Source organism: Microtus oregoni, unplaced genomic scaffold, assembly GCF_018167655.1.
Source record: "Microtus oregoni isolate MIOR12 unplaced genomic scaffold, Mior012 000033F_ref0000390, whole genome shotgun sequence".
NCBI classification, from domain to species: domain Eukaryota; kingdom Metazoa; phylum Chordata; class Mammalia; order Rodentia; family Cricetidae; genus Microtus; species Microtus oregoni.
Genome location: NW_024543092.1, coordinates 23,622,245 through 23,641,915, shown reverse-complemented (window position 1 = coordinate 23,641,915; position 19,671 = coordinate 23,622,245). Strand labels below are relative to the sequence as shown.

At 53.2% G+C, this 19,671-nt stretch overlaps 2 protein-coding genes across 2 annotated transcripts; both read left to right on the top strand.

Moving 5' to 3' along the window:
- The first annotated feature begins 98 nt into the window (after window positions 1-98).
- LOC121466334 (sperm motility kinase 2B-like) lies at window positions 99-1,616 on the top strand. The gene has a single exon (XM_041679998.1). The coding sequence runs from the start codon at window positions 99-101 to the stop codon at window positions 1,614-1,616; it is 1,518 nt and encodes a 505-aa protein (XP_041535932.1).
- A 5,558-nt stretch (window positions 1,617-7,174) lies between these two features.
- On the top strand, window positions 7,175-19,671 carry Frmd1 (FERM domain containing 1). Its single transcript, XM_041679997.1, is given in 12 exon segments — window positions 7,175-7,243; window positions 8,422-8,512; window positions 12,601-12,680; window positions 13,106-13,182; window positions 14,236-14,357; window positions 14,360-14,420; window positions 15,681-15,837; window positions 16,730-16,795; window positions 17,549-17,729; window positions 18,556-18,790; window positions 18,882-18,931; window positions 19,643-19,671. Coding segments are annotated over 12 exon segments (1,218 nt in total).

Genomic DNA, 19,671 nt, shown 5'->3' with positions numbered 1-19,671 from the left:
TATTTTATTTTTCTAGGTTTTACTATCCTTTATTTCATCCTCCTTTTCTTCTTTTATTTGTCTGGTTTTAGGTAGCATTTGTAGCAACCTTAGCTACAATGACTTCACCCAGTGAGGGGTCGTCACCAAAGTCCAGCCCAGTGCCTAGTCTTTTTGAAGAGGAATGCTTCCAGTCTCAATACAGAGTCCTGAGGACCATCGGCCAGGGGAGAAACGCCAAGGTTCAGCTGGCCCACCACCGCCTCACAGGTACCCCCGTGGCTGTCAAAGTGCTTCACAAAAAGAAGAACTGGTGTCACCCAATCATGTCCGAGGTAGATATCATGATGATGGTCAACCACCCCAACATCATCTCGCTCCTCCAAGTGATTGAGTCTGAGAAGAGAATATACCTCGTCATGGAGCTGGCCGAGGGACAACAGCTTTATCAGTACATCCGAAAGGCTGGCCACCTGCAGGAGGACGAGGCCCGGGGGATATTCAGGCAAATACTAGCAGGTGTGAGCTACTGCCATGAACTTGGAATCGTCCATCGGGACCTGAAACCGGACAATATCATGGTGGACGGGAACGGAAAAGTCAAAATCATCGACTTTGGCCTCGGCACACAAGTCAAACCTGGGCAAAGGCTGGACCGGCACTGTGGCGCTTACTCCTTTGGGGCCCCTGAACTCTTCCTTGGCAAGCTATATGATGGCCCCAAGATTGACATATGGACCGTGGGAGTCGTCTTATATTTCATGGTAGTCGGGAAGATCCCGTTTGATGCTGTCACGGTACCAGAACTGCGAAGGCAGGTTGTGTCAGGGAAGTATACTGTCCCCTCGAACTTGTCAGAAGAACTCCAGGACCTGCTTAGCCACCTAATGACAGTCAACCCCAAGTTTAGGCCCACAGTGACTGAGGTGATGACACACCCCTGGCTCAGGGAAGACTTGGAGGCTTCACCAAATCACTGTGAGGAAATGGTCCCCAGCTTGCCTGACCCGGCAATTGTAGAAGCCATGGAATATATGGGGTTCCAAGCCAAGGATATCAAAGATTCGTTATGCCAAAGAAAGTACAATCAGACCATGGCATCCTATTGCTTACTGCAAGGGCAGGCTCTCCAGGGGCATGGCTGTACAACCCGGGCTCGGCCCGTGAATCCAGGGGCGACTCCACTTCCTTCCCTTGAAGATCCTGCTGCTTTCCCTCTAGAGCTGAGGAGGAGGGGAAGTGAGCCGACCCTTGGCACATTACTCAGAGGGCCAGCCACTTATGGTCATGTGCCTGCCTATGGCCAGCAGGTGGGTCAGAGAGGAAGCAGAGGTCCCACTGGGTCTGCTCTCTCTCTCTGCAGGCCACTCCAGAGGTTGTCCACACCGGATCAAACCCACCAACGTGCCAAGAGTGCTCCCTGCATTTACTCAAGGTGCAGCAGCAGGGAAAACACGGAAGACTTAGGCTCCCATGGCTCCTCAGCAGAGGGCAAGCCCACCCACAGACAGGGCCAGCCCAGGGGCTTGAAGGGATGGACAAGGAGGATGGGAAGCGCCCTGACAGGACTGTGTTGCTGCTTTCCCTCAAGGAAGAAACCTCGCCGAGGGCAGAACAGAGTCTCCCCACAGAAATGAGGCACCAGGAGGGAGTGTGGAGAACAAGCAGCAGGCATGGCCCGGTACCTTTGTGCTTTGTCCTCCCAGGTCCCTCCTCCATTACTGACTTCCACGTCCCCACCACCCTTCAGCAGAATTCCTGCCTTCTCTAAGTACATTATTTTCCATCCCAAGCCTCTCCCCGCTTCTGTGTTTCTCCTCTTCACACCCTGGATGTGAACCCCACACAGGTGATGTGAACCCCACACCTGTGATGTTAACCCCACACCACTCTAAGAGGTTCTCTTGCTGACCCCATCTCTTCACCTGGACTCCACCTCCTCCCAAAGCCAACAGCTCCCACAAGATGAGGACTGAAGGATAGTGGGTTCAAGGACCCTTCCAGGGCCTCCCAGCCCTAGCCCACGTGGCAATCAATTGCAAGAGCTGCAGAATAATCTTAAATTTTCAAAAGCAACATCCCATCCCCTAAGCCTCCAAACTGATAACCAGCCATGTCCACTAAGCATCCTGGCATAGACTGGCTGGTTACTAAAGACCGCTGGTCCTCCTGCATGCGTGACTGACTGGTTACTAAAGACCACTTGTCCTTCTGCATGCGTGCACAGCCTTTCACATGCTAATCATGCCTTTGTTCCTAAGACCCAGTGATGCACAGATGTTTAGAGGAAACATTTCTAAAAGATGTCTATCAGAGATTTCAACTAGAGAGTAGAAAGAGACATGATATTACAAGGCAAATCTAGGCCCAAGGCAGTATTCTAAGAAGTGATTTAACCTATTCCATTATTTCTTTTGCCCAGAACAAATTATCTTTTCTCTTTCCCAGTGTCATCTGGAAATACTCTCTTGTCCTGAGCAGACACAGAAGGTGATTTCAGACACAGGGAGCCAAGAAGAGACACAGCAGCAGCAGCTGACCCTGTGGTGTCTCTAGGGGAACTGCTACTCCTGGAGCCAGACACCGTGCACCAACTGATTAGGAAAATGTTTGGTTTAATTGAACACCAGTATTCATGGGAGACACAGAGATATTCCTAGGACTGAACTGTTCCTTGGGAGACAGGCAGCGGGGACAAGCAGCCACTACGTTCCTGATGAGGAGCACCCTCTCCATGCTGATGACTGCAATGTGTCTTACCTAAGCACACGCAGATGACATGAGAATGCCAACTCCTGCAGCTGAGGCGCTGGGACAGTGGGGGTGCTGGACAGTGGGGGTGCTGGAAGTGGGGATGCTGGGCAGTGGGGGTGCTGGGAGTGGGGGTGCTGGACAGTGGGGGTGCTGGGAGTGGGGGTGCTGGGAGTAGGGATGCTGGGAGTGGGGATGCTAGGACAGTGGGGGTGCTGGGACAGTGGGCGTCCTGGGAGTGGGGGTGCTGGGCAGTGGGGGTGCTGGGTGGGGGTGCTGGGTGGGGGTGCTGGGTGGGGGTGCTGGACAGTGGGGGTGCTGGACAGTGGGGGTGCTGGACAGTGGGGGTGCTGGGAGTGGCGGTGCTGGACAGTGGGGGTGCTGGACAGTGGGCGTGCTGGGAGTGGGGGTGCTGGACAGTGGGGGTGCTGGGACAGTGGGGTGTGGGACAGCAGAGGTGCTGGGACAGTGTGGGTGCTGGACAGTGTGGGTGCTGGACAATGGGGGTGCTGGGACAGTGGAGATGTGGGACAGTGTGGGCTGTTGGAGATACTGGAGAGAACTATTCACGGGAGGGGCCAGGCGGCCAAGCCACCACCAATTAGTGAACACCCCTTGTCCAGATCTTTCTTGTAGACACGCAGACTTCAGCATCTGAGGAGAGAGTCTGCTCAGGAACAGGTTCCTGTTGTACCCACGGCTCAGGCTGGTGAATACTGACTCTCCAGTGTGCCAGGAGTGAACAAGTTCTTCTCTCTGTGCTGGAGAAATCTGAGTGTCCACATGGGCCGCACCCAGAATGTGCCTGACAGGAAGCTCAGCCAGCGCTCGCCCACCGACAGAAGCAATGCACTGGGAAGGCCTCACTTCAGGCTGTGATCTTGAATCCACTGATTCCCCTGACAGGTTGGAGAGGGCAAAGGCAGCCTGTGCTGAGGGATCTTGTCAGTGAGAAGTTCTTCCCAGAAAGGACTGCAGTTGAAAGGGAAATGCCACCAAGGGGAAAATGCCACCAAGGGGCAAATGCTAGGCTCTAATATAAGCCAATAGTTATTATTATTGCATAAATAAAATTATATGTAATAGGGTTAACGTTTATGTGTGAAAACTATGTGTCCATTAATACATGTTGTCCTAGCTATGTTTCTGTTCCTGTGATAAATTCCATGACCAAAAGCAGCTTAAAGAGGAGAAGGTTCATTTCAGCTTGCCGTCCATCGTGAAGGCAGGTCAAGGCAGGACCGATTGATCGGAAGAACTGAAGCACAGCCCAGGGAAGAACCTCTTGCTCTCCATACTGTGCAGGCTGATTACATCATCCAGGTCCATCCTCCCAGGGCGGGCACCGACCCACTGGGCCAGGCCCTCCACATCAGTCATTCATCAAGAAGATGTCCTACAGACTTGCCCACAGGCCAGCCTGATGGGGCGTTTTCTCAAGTGAGGTCCCTCTTCTCAGTGTTTGCCAAGTTGACAGAAAACAACCAGGACACATGTAAATCAATAGTGGGTGCCCTGATGGTGGGGAAACACATGTTGGCACATTTGGGAAGACTAGTGTTAAGGTTCAAAGACAACTACTCCAAGAATCCATCTCTAGGAATAACCAAGAAATGGTGGCACAGTATAGGGAGAAGTCGCGTGGGGAAGCTTAAGTAGAGTATAGGGGATAGAAAATATTGTAATATAGACAGTTGTTGACTATAGACTCCTGGGTGCCCGCAGCTCAGGAGCAGAAGGTCCAAGGCTGTGACATCAGACATCCTTCCATGCCAGCCTAACTCAACCAGGAAGTGAAACCCACATGTTGGCAAGGCTTTCTCTTGCCTTTGTTTGGAGGGACGGGTTCCCTTCTACCTCCTGAAGTTTTCAAGCATCTCCCACGGGTCCCTTCCCAGGCTGAGCTCTGCCCTGACCCTGGGCCAGGAATGTAGGGTCCCCGTAGCAATGCAAATCTTGATCAGGAGCAGCAGGAAAGCAGCAAGCATGGAGGGTGACAGGATGGGAGACTGGCCAAGCCCTGGAAAAGGGGCGAAGCCATCCTGAAGTGAGAACCTTTTGCTGTCCCACCTCTTTCAATCTGTGCCCCAGAGAAGACCCTCAGTCCCCAGTCAGGCTCCAGACTTTGGCTACCAATGGCACAGAATACATTTTTTTTTTTGAAACAGGGCTTCTCTGTAGTTTTGGAGCCTGTCTTGGAACCAGCTCTTATAGACCAGGCTGGCCTCGAACTCACAGAGATCCACCTGCCTCTGCCTCCCGAGTGATGGGATTAAAGGTGTGTGCCACCACCGCTTAGCTGGAATACATTTTCTTAAACAAGATACACAGAGCTGTGAGCTTTCATCACAGAAAGACATGAAGAAATTCCCACAGATGTGCTACAGAGCCGAGCTCAGAGAAAAATCTCAGTTGGAAGGAGAATTTTGAAATTAGACATCTTTGGTCATTTCCCACTTAGTCCTGTCTTACCAAGACCCACTGACAAACCGCTATTATGGTCCAAACTGGGTCCCAAATTCAAATGTTGTACCTCACCCAGCACCTCAGAATGTGGTCTTATTTAGAGACAGGTCAACAGCGTAACTGAGCCACACTGCAACAGACATGGTCCAGGGTGAGAGGTGGCTGAGGAGAAGGGACAAGGGAGCCATTTGTACTCAGAAGGACTTTCTGTGTGAACAGGGATCGCCATTGAGCTGGGGAAGCTGGATCAGGCATGGGTGCTCCCCCCAGCCTCCCAGAACCAGTCTGCCAACATTAGACCTGAAGCTTCTGCTTCCAGACTATGAGGAATGAGCATCTCTTCACTAAGTCGTTATGAGCCTAGCCATGCGAGAAAGCCACAGTGCTTGGGAACAGAGTCCTGGGTCCTCCTCATGGTGTCACTGGTGTGAGAACCCATGTAGTGGAGGTCCCCTGCCTCACATGAAATGATACCCACTAGATTTCCTCTCTTGGATGGAACCTCTGTCTGGGCTGGGTTGTCCTTCACAGCTTAGCTGGACAGAGCTATTCTCCAAGCCATACTGCCATCTCTATGAGCTCTGCTATGCATGCTGGGAACTTCCGAAGACCTTGGCCAAACTCATCCTTAAGCAATCAGAAAAGTTAACGCAGTCAGTACAGTCGGGTGGGTGGAAGGCTAGACCATGCACTGTTCAGAGCTGCCCATCTCTAGGGTACAATACTGGTAAAGTTGGTCCCATTGGAGCCTTTTCATCACCGAGGTGTGTGCTATTAATAGTTTCCAAGGGATTGGGACCATGACCTTCCAGCTCCAGACACCAGGGGGCCAGCTGTCCCCAGTTTGCTTGTGAATTTAGTGGAATCTCAAACACTGACCACAGCTCACTGTGAGCCACCTTGGTGCCCTCCTCATTGAACACACTGAGAGCCCAACTCTGTCTTCCTTGGGCCACATTTCACCTTCAGTTCTTCCAACCTGGACTCTGCTTGTACCGGTATTTGATGGTGCCGATGACGGCATTTAACTTCTATCTGGGGTTTCGCACATAGTGGTGTAGTGTTGAGAGCCTAGATCTATGTTCTAGGAATGTTTCTATTATCTCAAAGTGACAGACACTTTACTTGGTGAGGAAGAGAGCTGGCCACAAGCATCCAGGAAGTCTATAGAACATGGTACAGCGAGGAGCAAGACCTCAGCCTAAGTGGGGAGGGCTGGCAGGAGGGTCAGACTGTCCCAGCTAAACACTAAGATCCTGGCACTAGCCCCTGCCCGTTCAGAGCCTGTGGTGAAGCAGGGCTTCTCTGGAGCTGCCCCCAAGTAGGACAGGAAAGACTCTAGAGCAGAATGACCTGCCCCTGCTCAGAGCTGATCTTTGGCATTCCCAGGTGTTTGCTCATCCTGGCTGGTAGCTGATGTCCTGCTCGGCCACACAGCTGTGACTCTGTAGTGCCCATTCACTGTGGTCACATGGCCTACTTCTTCTTAACCACCTGCTGCAGAAGGAGCGGATGTCATGGTTCTGGCCTCTGTGTGGTCCTGCCATCCTCCGAGGAGCCGAAGGAGCATCTCATGCGGATCAGGGCTCCATCACTTCCTGTCAGGGCACACAGTGCTCCCAGCCTTGCATCCTGCCTGAGAGTCATGCTATTGCTGGCCTGCATGCCAGCGGCCTCCATACACCCAGAATCACAGCCCTGACCTTTGTTCCTGCTCAGTCGCTGAGTTCCCGACTTTCCCAGACAGTCTGGACAGGGCCTGCAGACAGTGCAGCCACATATGGGAGGTGACAGCACCCCCTCGCACTGATGACCGGGGAGGAGATGGGAGGACCAGCACACTGGTGCCGCCCGAGCAGGAAGCTCGGGACTGTCCAGTCTCTAGTTCACTGTCTTCGGCAGGAAACAGTAGACAACGCCTAGTTCTAAGAGAGCCCTTGTGTACTTCCCAATAGAAACCACAACCTGGGACCCTGAGATGAGCTCAGAGCTCAGAGACATCCTAGTACTACTGCCTACCTGGGAAGAACTGCGGCTGTCCGTGGAGGTGAGCAGAGAGACAGTGGGGGTTCTGTATCCAGAGGGCGAGGGGGGGACAAGTGGGGCCCACAGAGGTTTGTGGGGGTGGACCATGGAGGCTGCGTGTCTAGAGGGAAGGGTGGCAGCAAGGATCATGTATAGGAAGCCCCAGGTACAAGAATACACGGACCTCATGTGACTATGAAGGATACCACTGTGCTATAAAGCACCGATCTTTCCAGTCACCTAGAGGCTAGCATCTTGGCTTCCCTGGTCTCCACAGGGTGTGGGGTTGTATGCTTCCCCCTCCATAGCCAGCGTCATGGGCTTCCATGGGCTGAGTTTATTACATGGGACCTGGCTGACCTCCAATTCTCCAGGATGGTGACGACATAGGAGGGAATTTGGCAGCTCCCGAGGGCTCTGAACGTGGTTTTCTATCCTCTAGCCCATTGCCCCGGCCACACTTTGGACTTTGACACATCTCCAGCTTTTGTCTTCAATCTGAGTCACCTCTACCATCCCGTAATCAAAGGTGCGATCATCACCGGGCACACCCTCCTTCCCAGGCCAAGCGGTTTCTCCGTCTTTCCTTCACTCTTGACTTGCCGTCCCTCTACCCAGATACTGTGGGCACAGAATTGTGTTACCCTCAGTTAGGCCTCTTCAGCTCCAGGGACAGGGACTTGCTATCTGCAGAAAGGAACCCTCGCCTCCACCTGGAAGTCAGCAAATGCTATAGTGAAGTCACTGGTCTTATGGGGTTCCCTCTCACGTCAGGCAGCAGCTGTGAGCTGTACCGAGAGGGGCACTGACATTCCAGGAGGTGACCAGAGATTACCAAGATGGATGCCTGCTAGGTTTCACCCTCTGCCCACAACCAGGGCCTCTACAGTACTTTTCCAATGGAATCTTTTTTAAATCAAATTCATCTCACAGGGAAATTCCCACAGCCCCAGAGTACCCCTAAAGAAAGAGGGCATCTCCTCTCTAGGTTGGAACACATCCTTAGGCTGTTCTTTTTAGGGACCGATGTTTAAATCTGTGCTTTGGAAACAAGTGGATGGCCCAGGCCCAGGCCCTTGTCCCTGGCTCCATCCCCTGCCTAAGCAGATGATACTGCTTCCTCCCTGACCCAGCGTCCCTGCCAGTCCAGGGTCTTACGAGGAAGTTCTGCATTTGGCTTACGCCCTTCCTTTATTCCAGGTCACAGCCACAGGGTAAGAACTCTTCCGGCAGGTGTGTGATACAGCACACATTCGAGAAGCTCACATTTTTGGCCTCAGCGTCATCAGAAGTAAGCATTGCTTGGCAACCCCAACACAGGCTGCCCGGGAAAAAAAGGGGGGGGGTCCTTGGAATTCAGGAGTATCTACCTTGCCACAGACTCTGCCCACAGATAAACCAATAAGGATATGAACACACATGCATGCACACTTGTGCACACGCACCACAAAATGTACATACTACTCACACATGTGTGCACACACACACACAAACTCACATGCCACAAACAAGAAGTGCACATGAATATTGATCATACACCTAACACAAGCACCCACCACACACATGTATGCATAACGCATGCAGTATATTCTCACACACGTACAGTTAAACCATGTACTCCCTCACACATGCATGCACATGCAGTTATACCATTCACATTCAAACACACGTGCCCATACTTGCATGCTACACATGCGTGTATAACTATACACACAGTGCACGTCCATTCATTAGTACACGGCTCACTCACTCGTGCTTAAGCATGCACTCACCCCACACGCCTGTGCATTCACATGCTTGTGAATATAAGAACCAAATTGGGCAGGAGACCAAGGACCTCCAAACCAGCAGAGAAGGGAGAGAAGGGCCAGGAGGAAGCGGGGAGCTTGGGCAGGCCGTGGAAGGCAGTGTGGAAGTGACCGTGTCTGAGCGGGGGACGACATCCCCCACCTGCATTGCACTGTCTCCGGAAGCAGCTCTCCAGATCTGCCTGCTGTCCACTCTCTGTATTCTCGTCTCTGCACTGGCACTGCTATTTCCATTGGTGCGCAAGAGCCACACAGCTCCTGTGGGATGTGATGGCCACTCTTGTAAAGCTCCTCTTAGGGGAGATAATCCTTGGTCAAACGGCTTTTCCAGGATGCTACTCTAGAGAGAACAGCTGGGACATGGCTCTATGTCCTGCCTGCGGTCCCTCAGGCCCCAGAGAGCCTAGAAGAGCAGGTGAAATGGTGAGGGCGGTGAGGGTGAAGCCGTAGGAGGTGCTAGGTAGAGCCCCCAGAGAAGGCGACTGCAGCAGCTGCAGTGGGTAGCCTTGTGCTGGTCAGTGGAACACCGTCTGGATGGGGTGAGGTACTTCTCCCTGAAGACCCAGAATTCAGTTTCCCTAGAGATTAAATTAGTCTTCTGAGGTCATGTGATACCAAGCTACCAGTAATTGGTATCTAGCGTGCAAGGCCAAAGCCCATGATATGGCCAAAACTAGGCCACGTGTTCTAAGACCTTTGTCTTCTTAGCTGAGGCTCGGCGTCAATACCCGGAGCTGTCCGCACATCAGGACTTTAACAGCTGTGCAGTTACACCTAGAAAGTGGGCTTAGGTAATCACGGAGCAGCTGCAGGAGGCCACGGGTTCTAAGTCCAGCTCTATTCTAGTTGACAGGCCTGAAGGGCTGCAAGGTGGAGCAGCCCAGCTGGGTACCAGCTGAGGAAGCCAGGGAGCATACCGTGGGGCTTGCTGGGACTGGGAGTGAGTGTTTGCTCATGCTATGCCTTCTCCCAGCAGGGACACTCTTCACGGGAGGGGTTCAGCTCCTGCCAGCCAGCCTTAGCATGCATCTCTTTCCATGTACCATGTCAGGGAACAAGGGGTCAGTACACGAGCAAGGGAAGAACTTGGGGTTCCCTTCCTCTGAACTGAACTAAGGGTTCTCTCTGAACAAACAGTGACAGGCTCTGGCTCACCTGGGACCTGAAGAGAGAAGGTTGCAGCTGAGCCAAGTAAGCCGTTCGGTGTCAGCCGTTGCCTTGGAGGAGCTGCTGGCTGCAGGGCCCAGCTCTTCCTACTCTACAGGGGCGCCAGGTCACAGCAAGCAGCCAGCTGGGAATTTTATTGAATCTGGACTATGGCCACATTCCTGGGTCAGGCTGGACATAGAGTGCTCAGCCTGCCATGTCCAAGAGAGTTGTAAGAAAAACAGTTCTCCACAGGGGTACGACCCTGGGTGTGTTGCAGTCCCTGCTTGCCTGGGCTTTGTAGACCCCTGCCACCCTCATGGGGCTGTCCTGGCAACAGGCTCTAAGCTAAAGATGTTTACTCAGGCCTCTCCTGGTGCTGGATATAGGGGGTGGAAGAAGCAGCAGGCTTTTCTGTCACTGAATCATGGACCCCTGGGCAAGAGTCCCCTTGGGGACCACTGTCCACCCTGCTCTATCACGTGGAGGCCGACAAGATTGTATTTTGGCAGTCCTGGGATTTGAACCGAGGACCTTACGTGAGTGAGGCAAGCACTCTGCCACTGAGCTACAGCCCCAGCCTTACGAGTTCATTTTTTAGAAAAGCTTTAGTTTCGTGGCAAAACTGAACGGAACATACAAAATTTCCCATGTGGCTAAAGTTCCAGCCACCTACCCTGGCCACATCATCCAGAAGACAGGAGATTTTTCACAGCCCCTGGTCTTACAGTGACCAGCAGTGTCACTAGAGTTCACGGCAGACACGGCACACTCTGGGTCTGGGAGAACTCACAGTACCGTCTGGCGGTGTCACTGCATCAGTTCCTGGGCTTTATCTCCTCATCCCTCTCCCCACCCCAGAAGCTCTGATCCATTTCCTGCCTCTTCGTCCCCATTTTCCAGATTGGTGGTTCACACTGTACAGTGTACAACCCATCAGCCTGAGATTCCTAATGATTCAGTGTGTGCTGGCCGGAAACCTCCCTTCTTCTCAACCCTTCTTTTCTTCCATTGCATTCTCCTGCCTGAGGACGCCTCACATTGAGGAACTTGCTTCTTGAACACAGGAAGGTCGGGCGGATCAGATAAGAAAGTTATCTGGTCAAAGTCCTGTGTCTCCCAAAGCCCAAAGTGTGAACTGTTTGTGTTGGGACCCAGGGCCTTGGAGCAAGATTGATCAGGTCTTGAGGACATGGGAAGGACATGGAGTCTGTGCCTAACACTTCCAGAGAGCCCTAGGCAGTGAATGAATACTGTTCTAATTCGGCTATTGCATTGACCCACAGTCCTAAGAACTGGAAATCTGAGGTCAAGGTGACCAGAGCTGTATCCTCCGTGGCCTCTCTGAGGCCTAGGACAGCCTCCTTCCTGTGGCTTCCCCTTGTCCCTCTGTGTCTTTGTGTGTCTCAGTCTGGCAGAGCCCTGCTTATCCTTGGATCCCCCTGATGAGCTTCTACAGCTGACTGCTTCAGGAAACCTCATCTCCCTCCACCAACTGAGGCTCTGAGGGGATGGGAAGTGCAGGGCCTTCCATAGCAGGAACAGTACTGGCTGCTGGTGAGTCTGAAAATTCACTCAGACTCTGCCTTTCCAGACATGGGCAAAGGCTGGCTGGGCAGAAACTGCCCGCGCCCTTGCGTTAGCCCTATCCCCCAGCCTCTCGTCTACATGGGCTCTAGCACCCCCAGGCATGTCTGTCAGGTGGCCGCTGAGCCAGAACGTGGGAGTGGATGGCCATGAAATATGCCTTACCTGATAACAACAAGCCACGACTCTGGACCTGATCATATGACTCTCGCCAGGTCCACAATGCCAGGCTGCCTGCTTCTTGGTGCTTCCCAGATGGTCGCTTCTGTCTTGAGTCCGCCCTAAGGCGTTACCTCATTCTGGACACCAAGTCTATGAGAATGAGAACAGCAGAGATAGGCTCTTGGGGCTCCACATTCTTCTCTAGGGCCCTTGTTCATGCTTTCCAGCTTAGACAGGAAAGGGACAATGGGTTTCTCCAGAAACAAAGGAAAGCTTGTTTTAGCAAAATCACCTCCAGTAACCCCATTCTCAGGGCAGCCCTGATAACAAGGGTGGCGTGGGTCACCCACACTGGTCGGTTTTGGTGACGGCTCACAGGAAGCCCTGTGGATGATTAGGTCTGCAGACACTGTCGGCTACTCTCCGCACAGTGAGGACCAGCCCAGGTGGCTCTGCCTTGGGAGGATGCTTGCCATAGCCACAGCCTGAGATGGTCATCTCTCACCTGCGGTGTCTTGTCTCAGTGCTCAACCTCAGAGGCATCTGTGCCAACCCAGCTGCATGCAAAGCTCTAAGCCAACAGACACACTTGCTCCGGCCAGGCTCAGCTTTTGCCTGACAGGATCCCCCGGGAAGAATGAGAGTGTCTTCTCTGCCCTGGACTTCTCTCTTCCAGACAATGAGTACGTGTTCCTGAATTTGAAGGAAAAGCTCAGTAAATACTTCTTAAAGGACAGGAAGATGGAGCCGCACAGAGTAAGCGGGGGATGGAGGAAAGAGCCAGGGCCATCACTGTGGACAGTGACTAGGAGGGCTCTCGGGTCTGGGAGGGGCAGGTGCTGGGTCAGGCCCAATCATTGTCACTGCATGGTCACCTGTTTGCCCAGAGTTGTCCTCTTGTCTGCTCACACTGTCCTCAAGTCCTGCACTTACGTCCTAAGAGTTGAGGGTGGGTGGATCGCCAGTCCCATGCCCTCAGTGTGATGCCTGTAGCTGCCCTGAGAACATCCCACTTGGGGTTTCCCCTTTGAAGAAAAATAAGATAAAGCAATACAACTATCACAAGCACTAAGTCTTGGGTCTGAGGTGTCCCCAGGCAGGCCTGTGGAAGCTCCCCCATTGTGCATCCCTCAGTGGGGCTCCTTTTCAGGCTCCTGTCTTTTTCTTTGTTCTTCTGACAGAGGGGTCAGATATCCAGGGCGCCCTTTATCATCTTCTTCAGAGTGCAGTTCTACGTGGAAAACGGGAGGGCCATCAGGTAACTACGCTGCCAGCAAAGACACTACCCAGGAAGGGAAATACAAGCCACAAGATAGGCAAGTGTCCTTGGTGTGCACTGAAAGAGAAAGGTCCTATCATAAGGATGCCATCCCTTCAAAGCCAGGCAGGTGTCTCCATCTGGTGGCTGGAGCTGAGACTCAGAGTTGAGCTTTAAATGGGAATTGTGCTTCCTGCCAGGTGTCCCCAAGTCTACTTGGGCAGGGAGGGTCCTGGGAAGGGTGAGAGAGAAATGGAAGGTTCTTGCTTGGCAAGAGGTAGATCCGCTGCCATTGGTGCCTGACGGGTGTCATCAAAGAACTAGATATTCTCCAAGCAGAGCTCTGGGAAGTTATCAGCAGGGCTTGGGCGTCCTTGGGATGTCCTTGGGGTGTCCTTGGGGTGTCCTTGGGATGTCCTTGGGATGTCCTTTGGAAAGTGCAAACCTGGTGCTGGCGCCCAGAAATGGTGAGTGAGGTCGTGGAAGATTCTGGAGTCAGAAGTATGTGACTATAGAAGGATCTGTTCTGGAGCATACTAACCGAAGAAGGTTCCAGAGAGTGGGAATGTGTGGCCATGTGGAGCATTCTAGTGACATCTTAGCAGGGAAAACCAGACGGAGGCTGATGCATGGTTCTCTGTACTGCAGCGGCCAGCCAGATTGCTATATTAAAAGATGTAGGAGAGGCTCTCAGGAGGTTTGCACTACTTTGGGTTAGCTGATGGTACTGGACAGACTGACTGGGAGGCAAGTTGGTGGCATGAGTTTGCCCCTGTGCCAGAGACTCAGAAGCTCCCACAAATGGCACCACTTGCTCCTGGATCTCAGCTGCTGGAGGGCCACACCCATAGGGACAGATCTTGTCCTTGCCCCTGGCTTCACCCCTGTCTCACTAAGGTCCCTGTAACAAGAGATGTCCCCGTGCATGAACAGACTAGGAAGTGGCTACCAAGAGTCCTCAGAGGCCTGTGGACTAGGAAGCCAGGCCTGGGGAAGGCAGGGGAAACAGGGCCGACTGCAATGGGAGGATCCTTCTGCCCTGCTGCTGCGCAGTGACAAGACAGCCTTGAGCCTGTACTACTGCCACCTGAAGGAGCAGGTCCTGAGGTCCAGGTGCGTGCACAGAGAAGAGGCCTACTTTCTGCTGGCTGCCTGTGGGCTGCAGGCTGACCTGGGAACCACCAGGAGACGGTCCATGTGGGCAAGTACTTCGAGCCCCATGCCTACTTCCCTCAGTGGCACCCTCCTTGGGATGGGCGGGGGAAGGGGAGGGACTAGGGAGGAGCAAGGGCATGGAAACAGAGGGACTCGAGTCCAAGAGGGCCCAGCAATGGCATTGCAAAGGCTGGCAACACGGTGCAGGAGCCGCAGCCAGGCAGGCTATGCCTTTCTTTGGTCGTGCAGAAGTCAGCCAGCTCACCATCTCTGCACTGCCTTAGCCCACCCAGCCTGTATAAGGACAAACCAACCCGAGAACCCCTCTTTGCCTTGGTGCGGGAGAATTGTCTGTATTCTGTCAAACATGTTATAAATAAACGCTGATTGGCCAGGCAGGAAATATAGGCGGGAAAACCAGACAGGAAGTAGAAATGATGTAATGAGAACAGGAGAATTCTGGGAAGGAGGAAGTTGATTCCTCCCACTCCTGCCCAGCCCACCGAAGCAGCAGGATGTGATCTGCCCCACTGAGAAACATGGTACTGAGCCACATGGCTAACATAGATCAGAAAAATGGGTTAATCTAGATGTGAGAGTTAGCCAGTGAGAGGCTAGAGCTAATGGGCCAATCAGCTTATAACTTATAGAGATCTCTGTGAGATTTTTCTCTGGGACTAAATAGCTGGGAAACTGGGCAGGACAAAAACCTCAACAAACAAGCAGGGCCCCCGTTTATGCTACAGTGCCTCAGTTTCCTCACCTGTGTCCTAGGAGAAGTGAGCAAGAGGTACTGCTCCTTCGTGTGTAAAATCCTAGCTTCACCGCCATGCTGAGAAAATGGCTCTGGGGACTGTGGGCCCTCCCACGCCCCCACCCCCTCTCCATTTCCATCTTCTGTGCCTTAGGCCTCACGTTCCTGCCTTGCAGAGCTATCTCCAAGGACAGGCTGGAGGCCAGGCAACTTTACTTAAAGCCTCCCTTAGCCCACACACCTTTCTGTCTCTCACTGGAGCCTGAGCCTTTTGGTTTCAGTCATGGCTTCCTCACCGGGGAGTTCCCCAAGAGTTGCAGTTTTTGGGGTAAATATGCCCCACAAACCTTCTAAGGAGGGCTGTTTCTGTGGTCCTTTTGAGCATTGGGGTGACACAGGAGAGGGGATCAGGACCAAAGATTTAAGGGCATCGCATCCTCACCTTCGGGTCTGGCTAAGGCAGAGGGCCCAACTCTGCTAAACACAGGCTCTGGCTAGGAAGTTGGCTGCTTCCAAAGGCAGGAGGGGGGGGGTGTCAGCACAGAGAAAGGGCAGGCTGAGGTCTGAGATAGCGGCGGCTCTGTCCTCAGATTATCAACAACAGGGGGCCTGACTACATCCTCAGGCATGTGCCTAGCATGCACCGTGAACAGCGGGGCCTGAGCCCCAAGGAGGCCATACTCCGCTTCATCAGGGATGCCTGCCGACTTGAGGACGTTCCTGTCCACTTCTTCAGGCTGTACAAGGTCTTCCCCATGGTGTCAGGGGTGGGAGGGCCCCGGGGCAGGGGTGGGTGTTCCCCCATGGCTGACAATGTGACTAAGATTCCAGGGTATTGTAGGCAGGACTGTCCTTAGGACCTTGGATGAGTGATGAGTTGGAGGGTTACTTGGTCGCTGTTTGTTTCCTGGCTGCCCAGCAGCTCAGACCCCAGACCTGAAATAATCACGCAGAAATGATATTATTTAAATCACCACTTGGTGCATTAGCTCTAGCTTCTTATTGGCTAACTCTTACATCTTAATTTAACCCATCTCCATTAATCTGTGCATCACCATGAGGTCGTGGCCTGCCAGCAAAGTTTCAGTGCATCTGTCTCCCACAGCAGCTCCATGGCTTCTCTCTGACTCCGCCCTTCTTTCTCCCAGCATTCAGTTTAGTTTTCCCTACCTAGCTAAGTTCTGTCTGCTATCGGTCTAAAGCAGTTTCTTTATTCATTAATGGTAATCACAGCATGCAGAGGGGAATCCCACGTCAGGTAGCTGTCCTGGAACTGGCATTCTGGCTTTCTCTGGTGTCTGACTTCTGTTAAACCCAGCTTGCTCAGCCTCTGCTATCTGGTCTGGTCTAACAGTGGCTGGTTTGCCTGGCCACTCCGACTGCCCCTCATTCACTGCCTGAACCTAGCATGGCGTCTGTTCTCTGGGGATAGGATAGCCTCCCACAAGGGGCACTAGGGGTGGAACATTTGTCTATGAGGTTCACAAGATTCAAACATCTATGGAGCATACCACGCCTGTACCCAAGGAGGGCTGCATGGTGGCTTGGGCTTATGTAGAGCGACAAGAGGAGCCTAAATAGACCTCCTTCCACCTGCCCCAGGGCCAGAGCTTTAACCTCTGACCTGTGTCCTTTTAGGAAAAGAAGGATGATTGCCCTACCATCCTCCTGGGACCCACTCTGCAAGGAGTGCACACCTCTCGGGTGAGGGCTCCTCCCTGTCTCTTTTTTCCTCCACCTGCTGCTGTCCCGGTCCCCAGCCTGCATTCTGGTTTCCACATTCCTCCACATTCCTTCTGTCTTTCAGGAGGCGGACCACGCCCAAGCGCTCTGCCGCTCTTCCACTTCCCCTGGTCACATATTCCGAAGGTGACATTTCTGGTGGGTGTCTGAAGCAGGAGAGGATCCACAACAGTCAGGGGGCCCGAGAACAGAGAACCTGCAACTTCATTCTCAGAATGGGATAGGGTTCCACACCGCCGGGTATCACCCAGCCCTGCTGGTCCTCACCACCATGTCTGGAGGCACAGCCACAGTGGTGTTCAGCCTCTGAGATGTGCATAGCTCTGGTCACCACTCAGCGACGACGAGAGAACGTGGTTCTTTAGAGACACGCTGTGCGGCTTCTGTCCTTGCTTTTTGCAGAAGCTGTCTCCACTGGAGAGCAGGCTGGTTCTGGACAGTGACCAGGGCTCAAGGCAAATCCTGAATTTAAGACCTGTGTACAGTCCCAGGCAGGAAGGTCCTGCAAAGGAGGGCTGCCCCAGGATCCCTCTATCTTCTCATGGCTGGGGACAGATGGTACTGAGCCATGGTAAACAGGGACACCAATTCTCTAAACTGGAAGTGTCAGCCAGGGCCCAGTTGGGGCTTATGGTTGACATTAACGTATTTCTCTCCTGCTGCTGGGACAGTTTCCTGGACTGTAAAATCATTCTGTCCTTCCTGTGTGTCCAGGGGAAGAAGCTGGAAGTCCAACCAGAAGGGCTACCGGCAACACAGAAGCTGCTGTTCTACACGGGCTACGCCTGGTGCTCCCGCTACCTGCTGCAACTGCTTCATGCCACACACCAGCTGCATCTCAGCTTGCGGCCTGTGCTGCAGTGGCTCCAAAGGCTGGAGGAGGCAGAACGTGGGTGTGATATCCAGCTTGGTCCAGTTACCTAGCTGATGGCCACGCACCCTCTCTAGGGTCTGAGATACAGCGAATCAGCCCTTGAGACCCTCCATTCCTGAGGCTGGCCAGCTCTTCCGGGCTTGGCGGCCAGGACACACCTTATATTGCACCTGTCGTTGCTGGTGGTCATCAGCTCCCTGGGTGTGTGATTGAAAGCAGTGATGATCTGTCTGTCACTTCACTCTGTACATGATTCTGTAGAATCTTATTCCTCACATCCTTAGCCCTACAAAGAGCCAGAGATACAACCTGAAGGGAGGCCAGCCTTGGTGCTGCCCTGCCTTGCTTCACACTGAAGCAGGTGTGTGTGTGTGTGTGTGTGTGCGTGTGTGTGTGTGTGTACCTGAACATATTTGTGAGACATGAGTGAGTAGACCTCTTTGCCTGTGTTAGGAGGCAGGTCCTTGAGGATGCTGGGTGCATCCTTCGAACCAGCAGCTGCGATCTGCTCTCCGCTAGTCCTGTCCTGGGTCATGGGGCACCAAGACTGCTCAGGATGGGTCTGCTGCCAAGGGCAGGGTGTCACAGCCTCTAGAACCATCACAAGAGGCTGCTGGTGACCAGTTTCGTTCATGCTTGTCTGACTGTCACTATGGGCTTTGTGCAGGGGTCACTTCCCCCGGGGGGCAGTGCTTTGCTCCACATCCATCAGCAGGGCGTGGGACTCTGACAGCGCTGGTCCAGGAATGCAGGAGGCATTTCATCCTCCAACACCAGCCTTACGTTGTCTTCTGCGCAAAGGAGAAGTGCTACTGGGAATCCTACATCAGAGACCCACTGGAGTTAGACCGAGAATCTTACATCAGAGACCCACTGGAGTTAGACCGGGAATCCTACATCAGAGACCCACTGGAGTTAGACCAGGAATCCTACATCAGAGACCCACTGGAGTTAGACCGGGAATCCTACATCAGAGACCCACTGGAGTTAGACCAGGAATCCTACATCAGAGACCCACTGGAGTTAGACCGGGAATCCTACATCAGAGACCCACTGGAGTTAGGCCCGGACCCACGCAGCAGGTACCCATCCCAGCACCCAGCGTGGGGCGTGTGAGATGTCCGTGGATGAGCCCACGGGGACTGAGAGTATCTGTGGGACGATGCCATCCAGGAGTTCCTGGAGCAGCTTCAGCAGCCATGATGCCTGCACCAACAGTGGAGGTGAGCTCTAGACATTGCTAATCTGGTTCCCTGGCTGCAGGCTAAAGTGGCCATCCAGGGCTGCACAGTATCTCGTACAAAGCCAATCAGCGTCAGGCAGATCTGCCACTAACACTGTCTGCAGTCACATTCTCGGAGTCTTGTCTAGGCAAAGGGCAACTGGCCTTGTCTGAAGTTACTTGAGTATGAGCCACTGTCTGTTCCCTAGGCCCCAAAAGAGATGGGCACTGAGAAGATGCCATCCCCAGCTCTTCAGGGGGCTTCTTGGCTCCCACGAACAGCAACCTCTGCCTCTCCTAACGCTGACTGGAGCTACTCTGTAGAAGACAGGATGTCATATGTCAGATGGAGCCCGGACACCATGGGCTCATCTGAGACTCTGTGCTCTTGTGTGTGTGGAATCGCAGACAGCTTGTGGCTTTCTTGCTGGCAGTTCAGACAAGCAGATGGCCTCATCTCAGACAGTCCTGTGAGGAGGGGGATTTGGTTATGGCAGGAAAGAGCCCAGGACAGGATAGGGCACAGCAGTGAGGATGGACCCTGTTCATTTTTCTCCTCCTTATCCTCCTCCTCTTCCTCTACATCTTCCCAGCAGCTTCCCAGAGCCCTTCTCAGGAGTATGAGTCATGCTGATCAGGACATGGGGTCCCGAGAACTGAGGCCATGCCCCAAGTAAGGTCTCCTCATGGCTTCTGCTCCCTGCCCACCTAGATTTCCGAATTGGGTCCTCTGGGCCCTGA

Coding starts and splice junctions, on each gene's coding strand:
- LOC121466334 (XM_041679998.1), top strand. CDS start 99: ATGACTTCACCCAGTGAGGGGTCGTCACCAAAGTCCAGCCCAGTGCCT.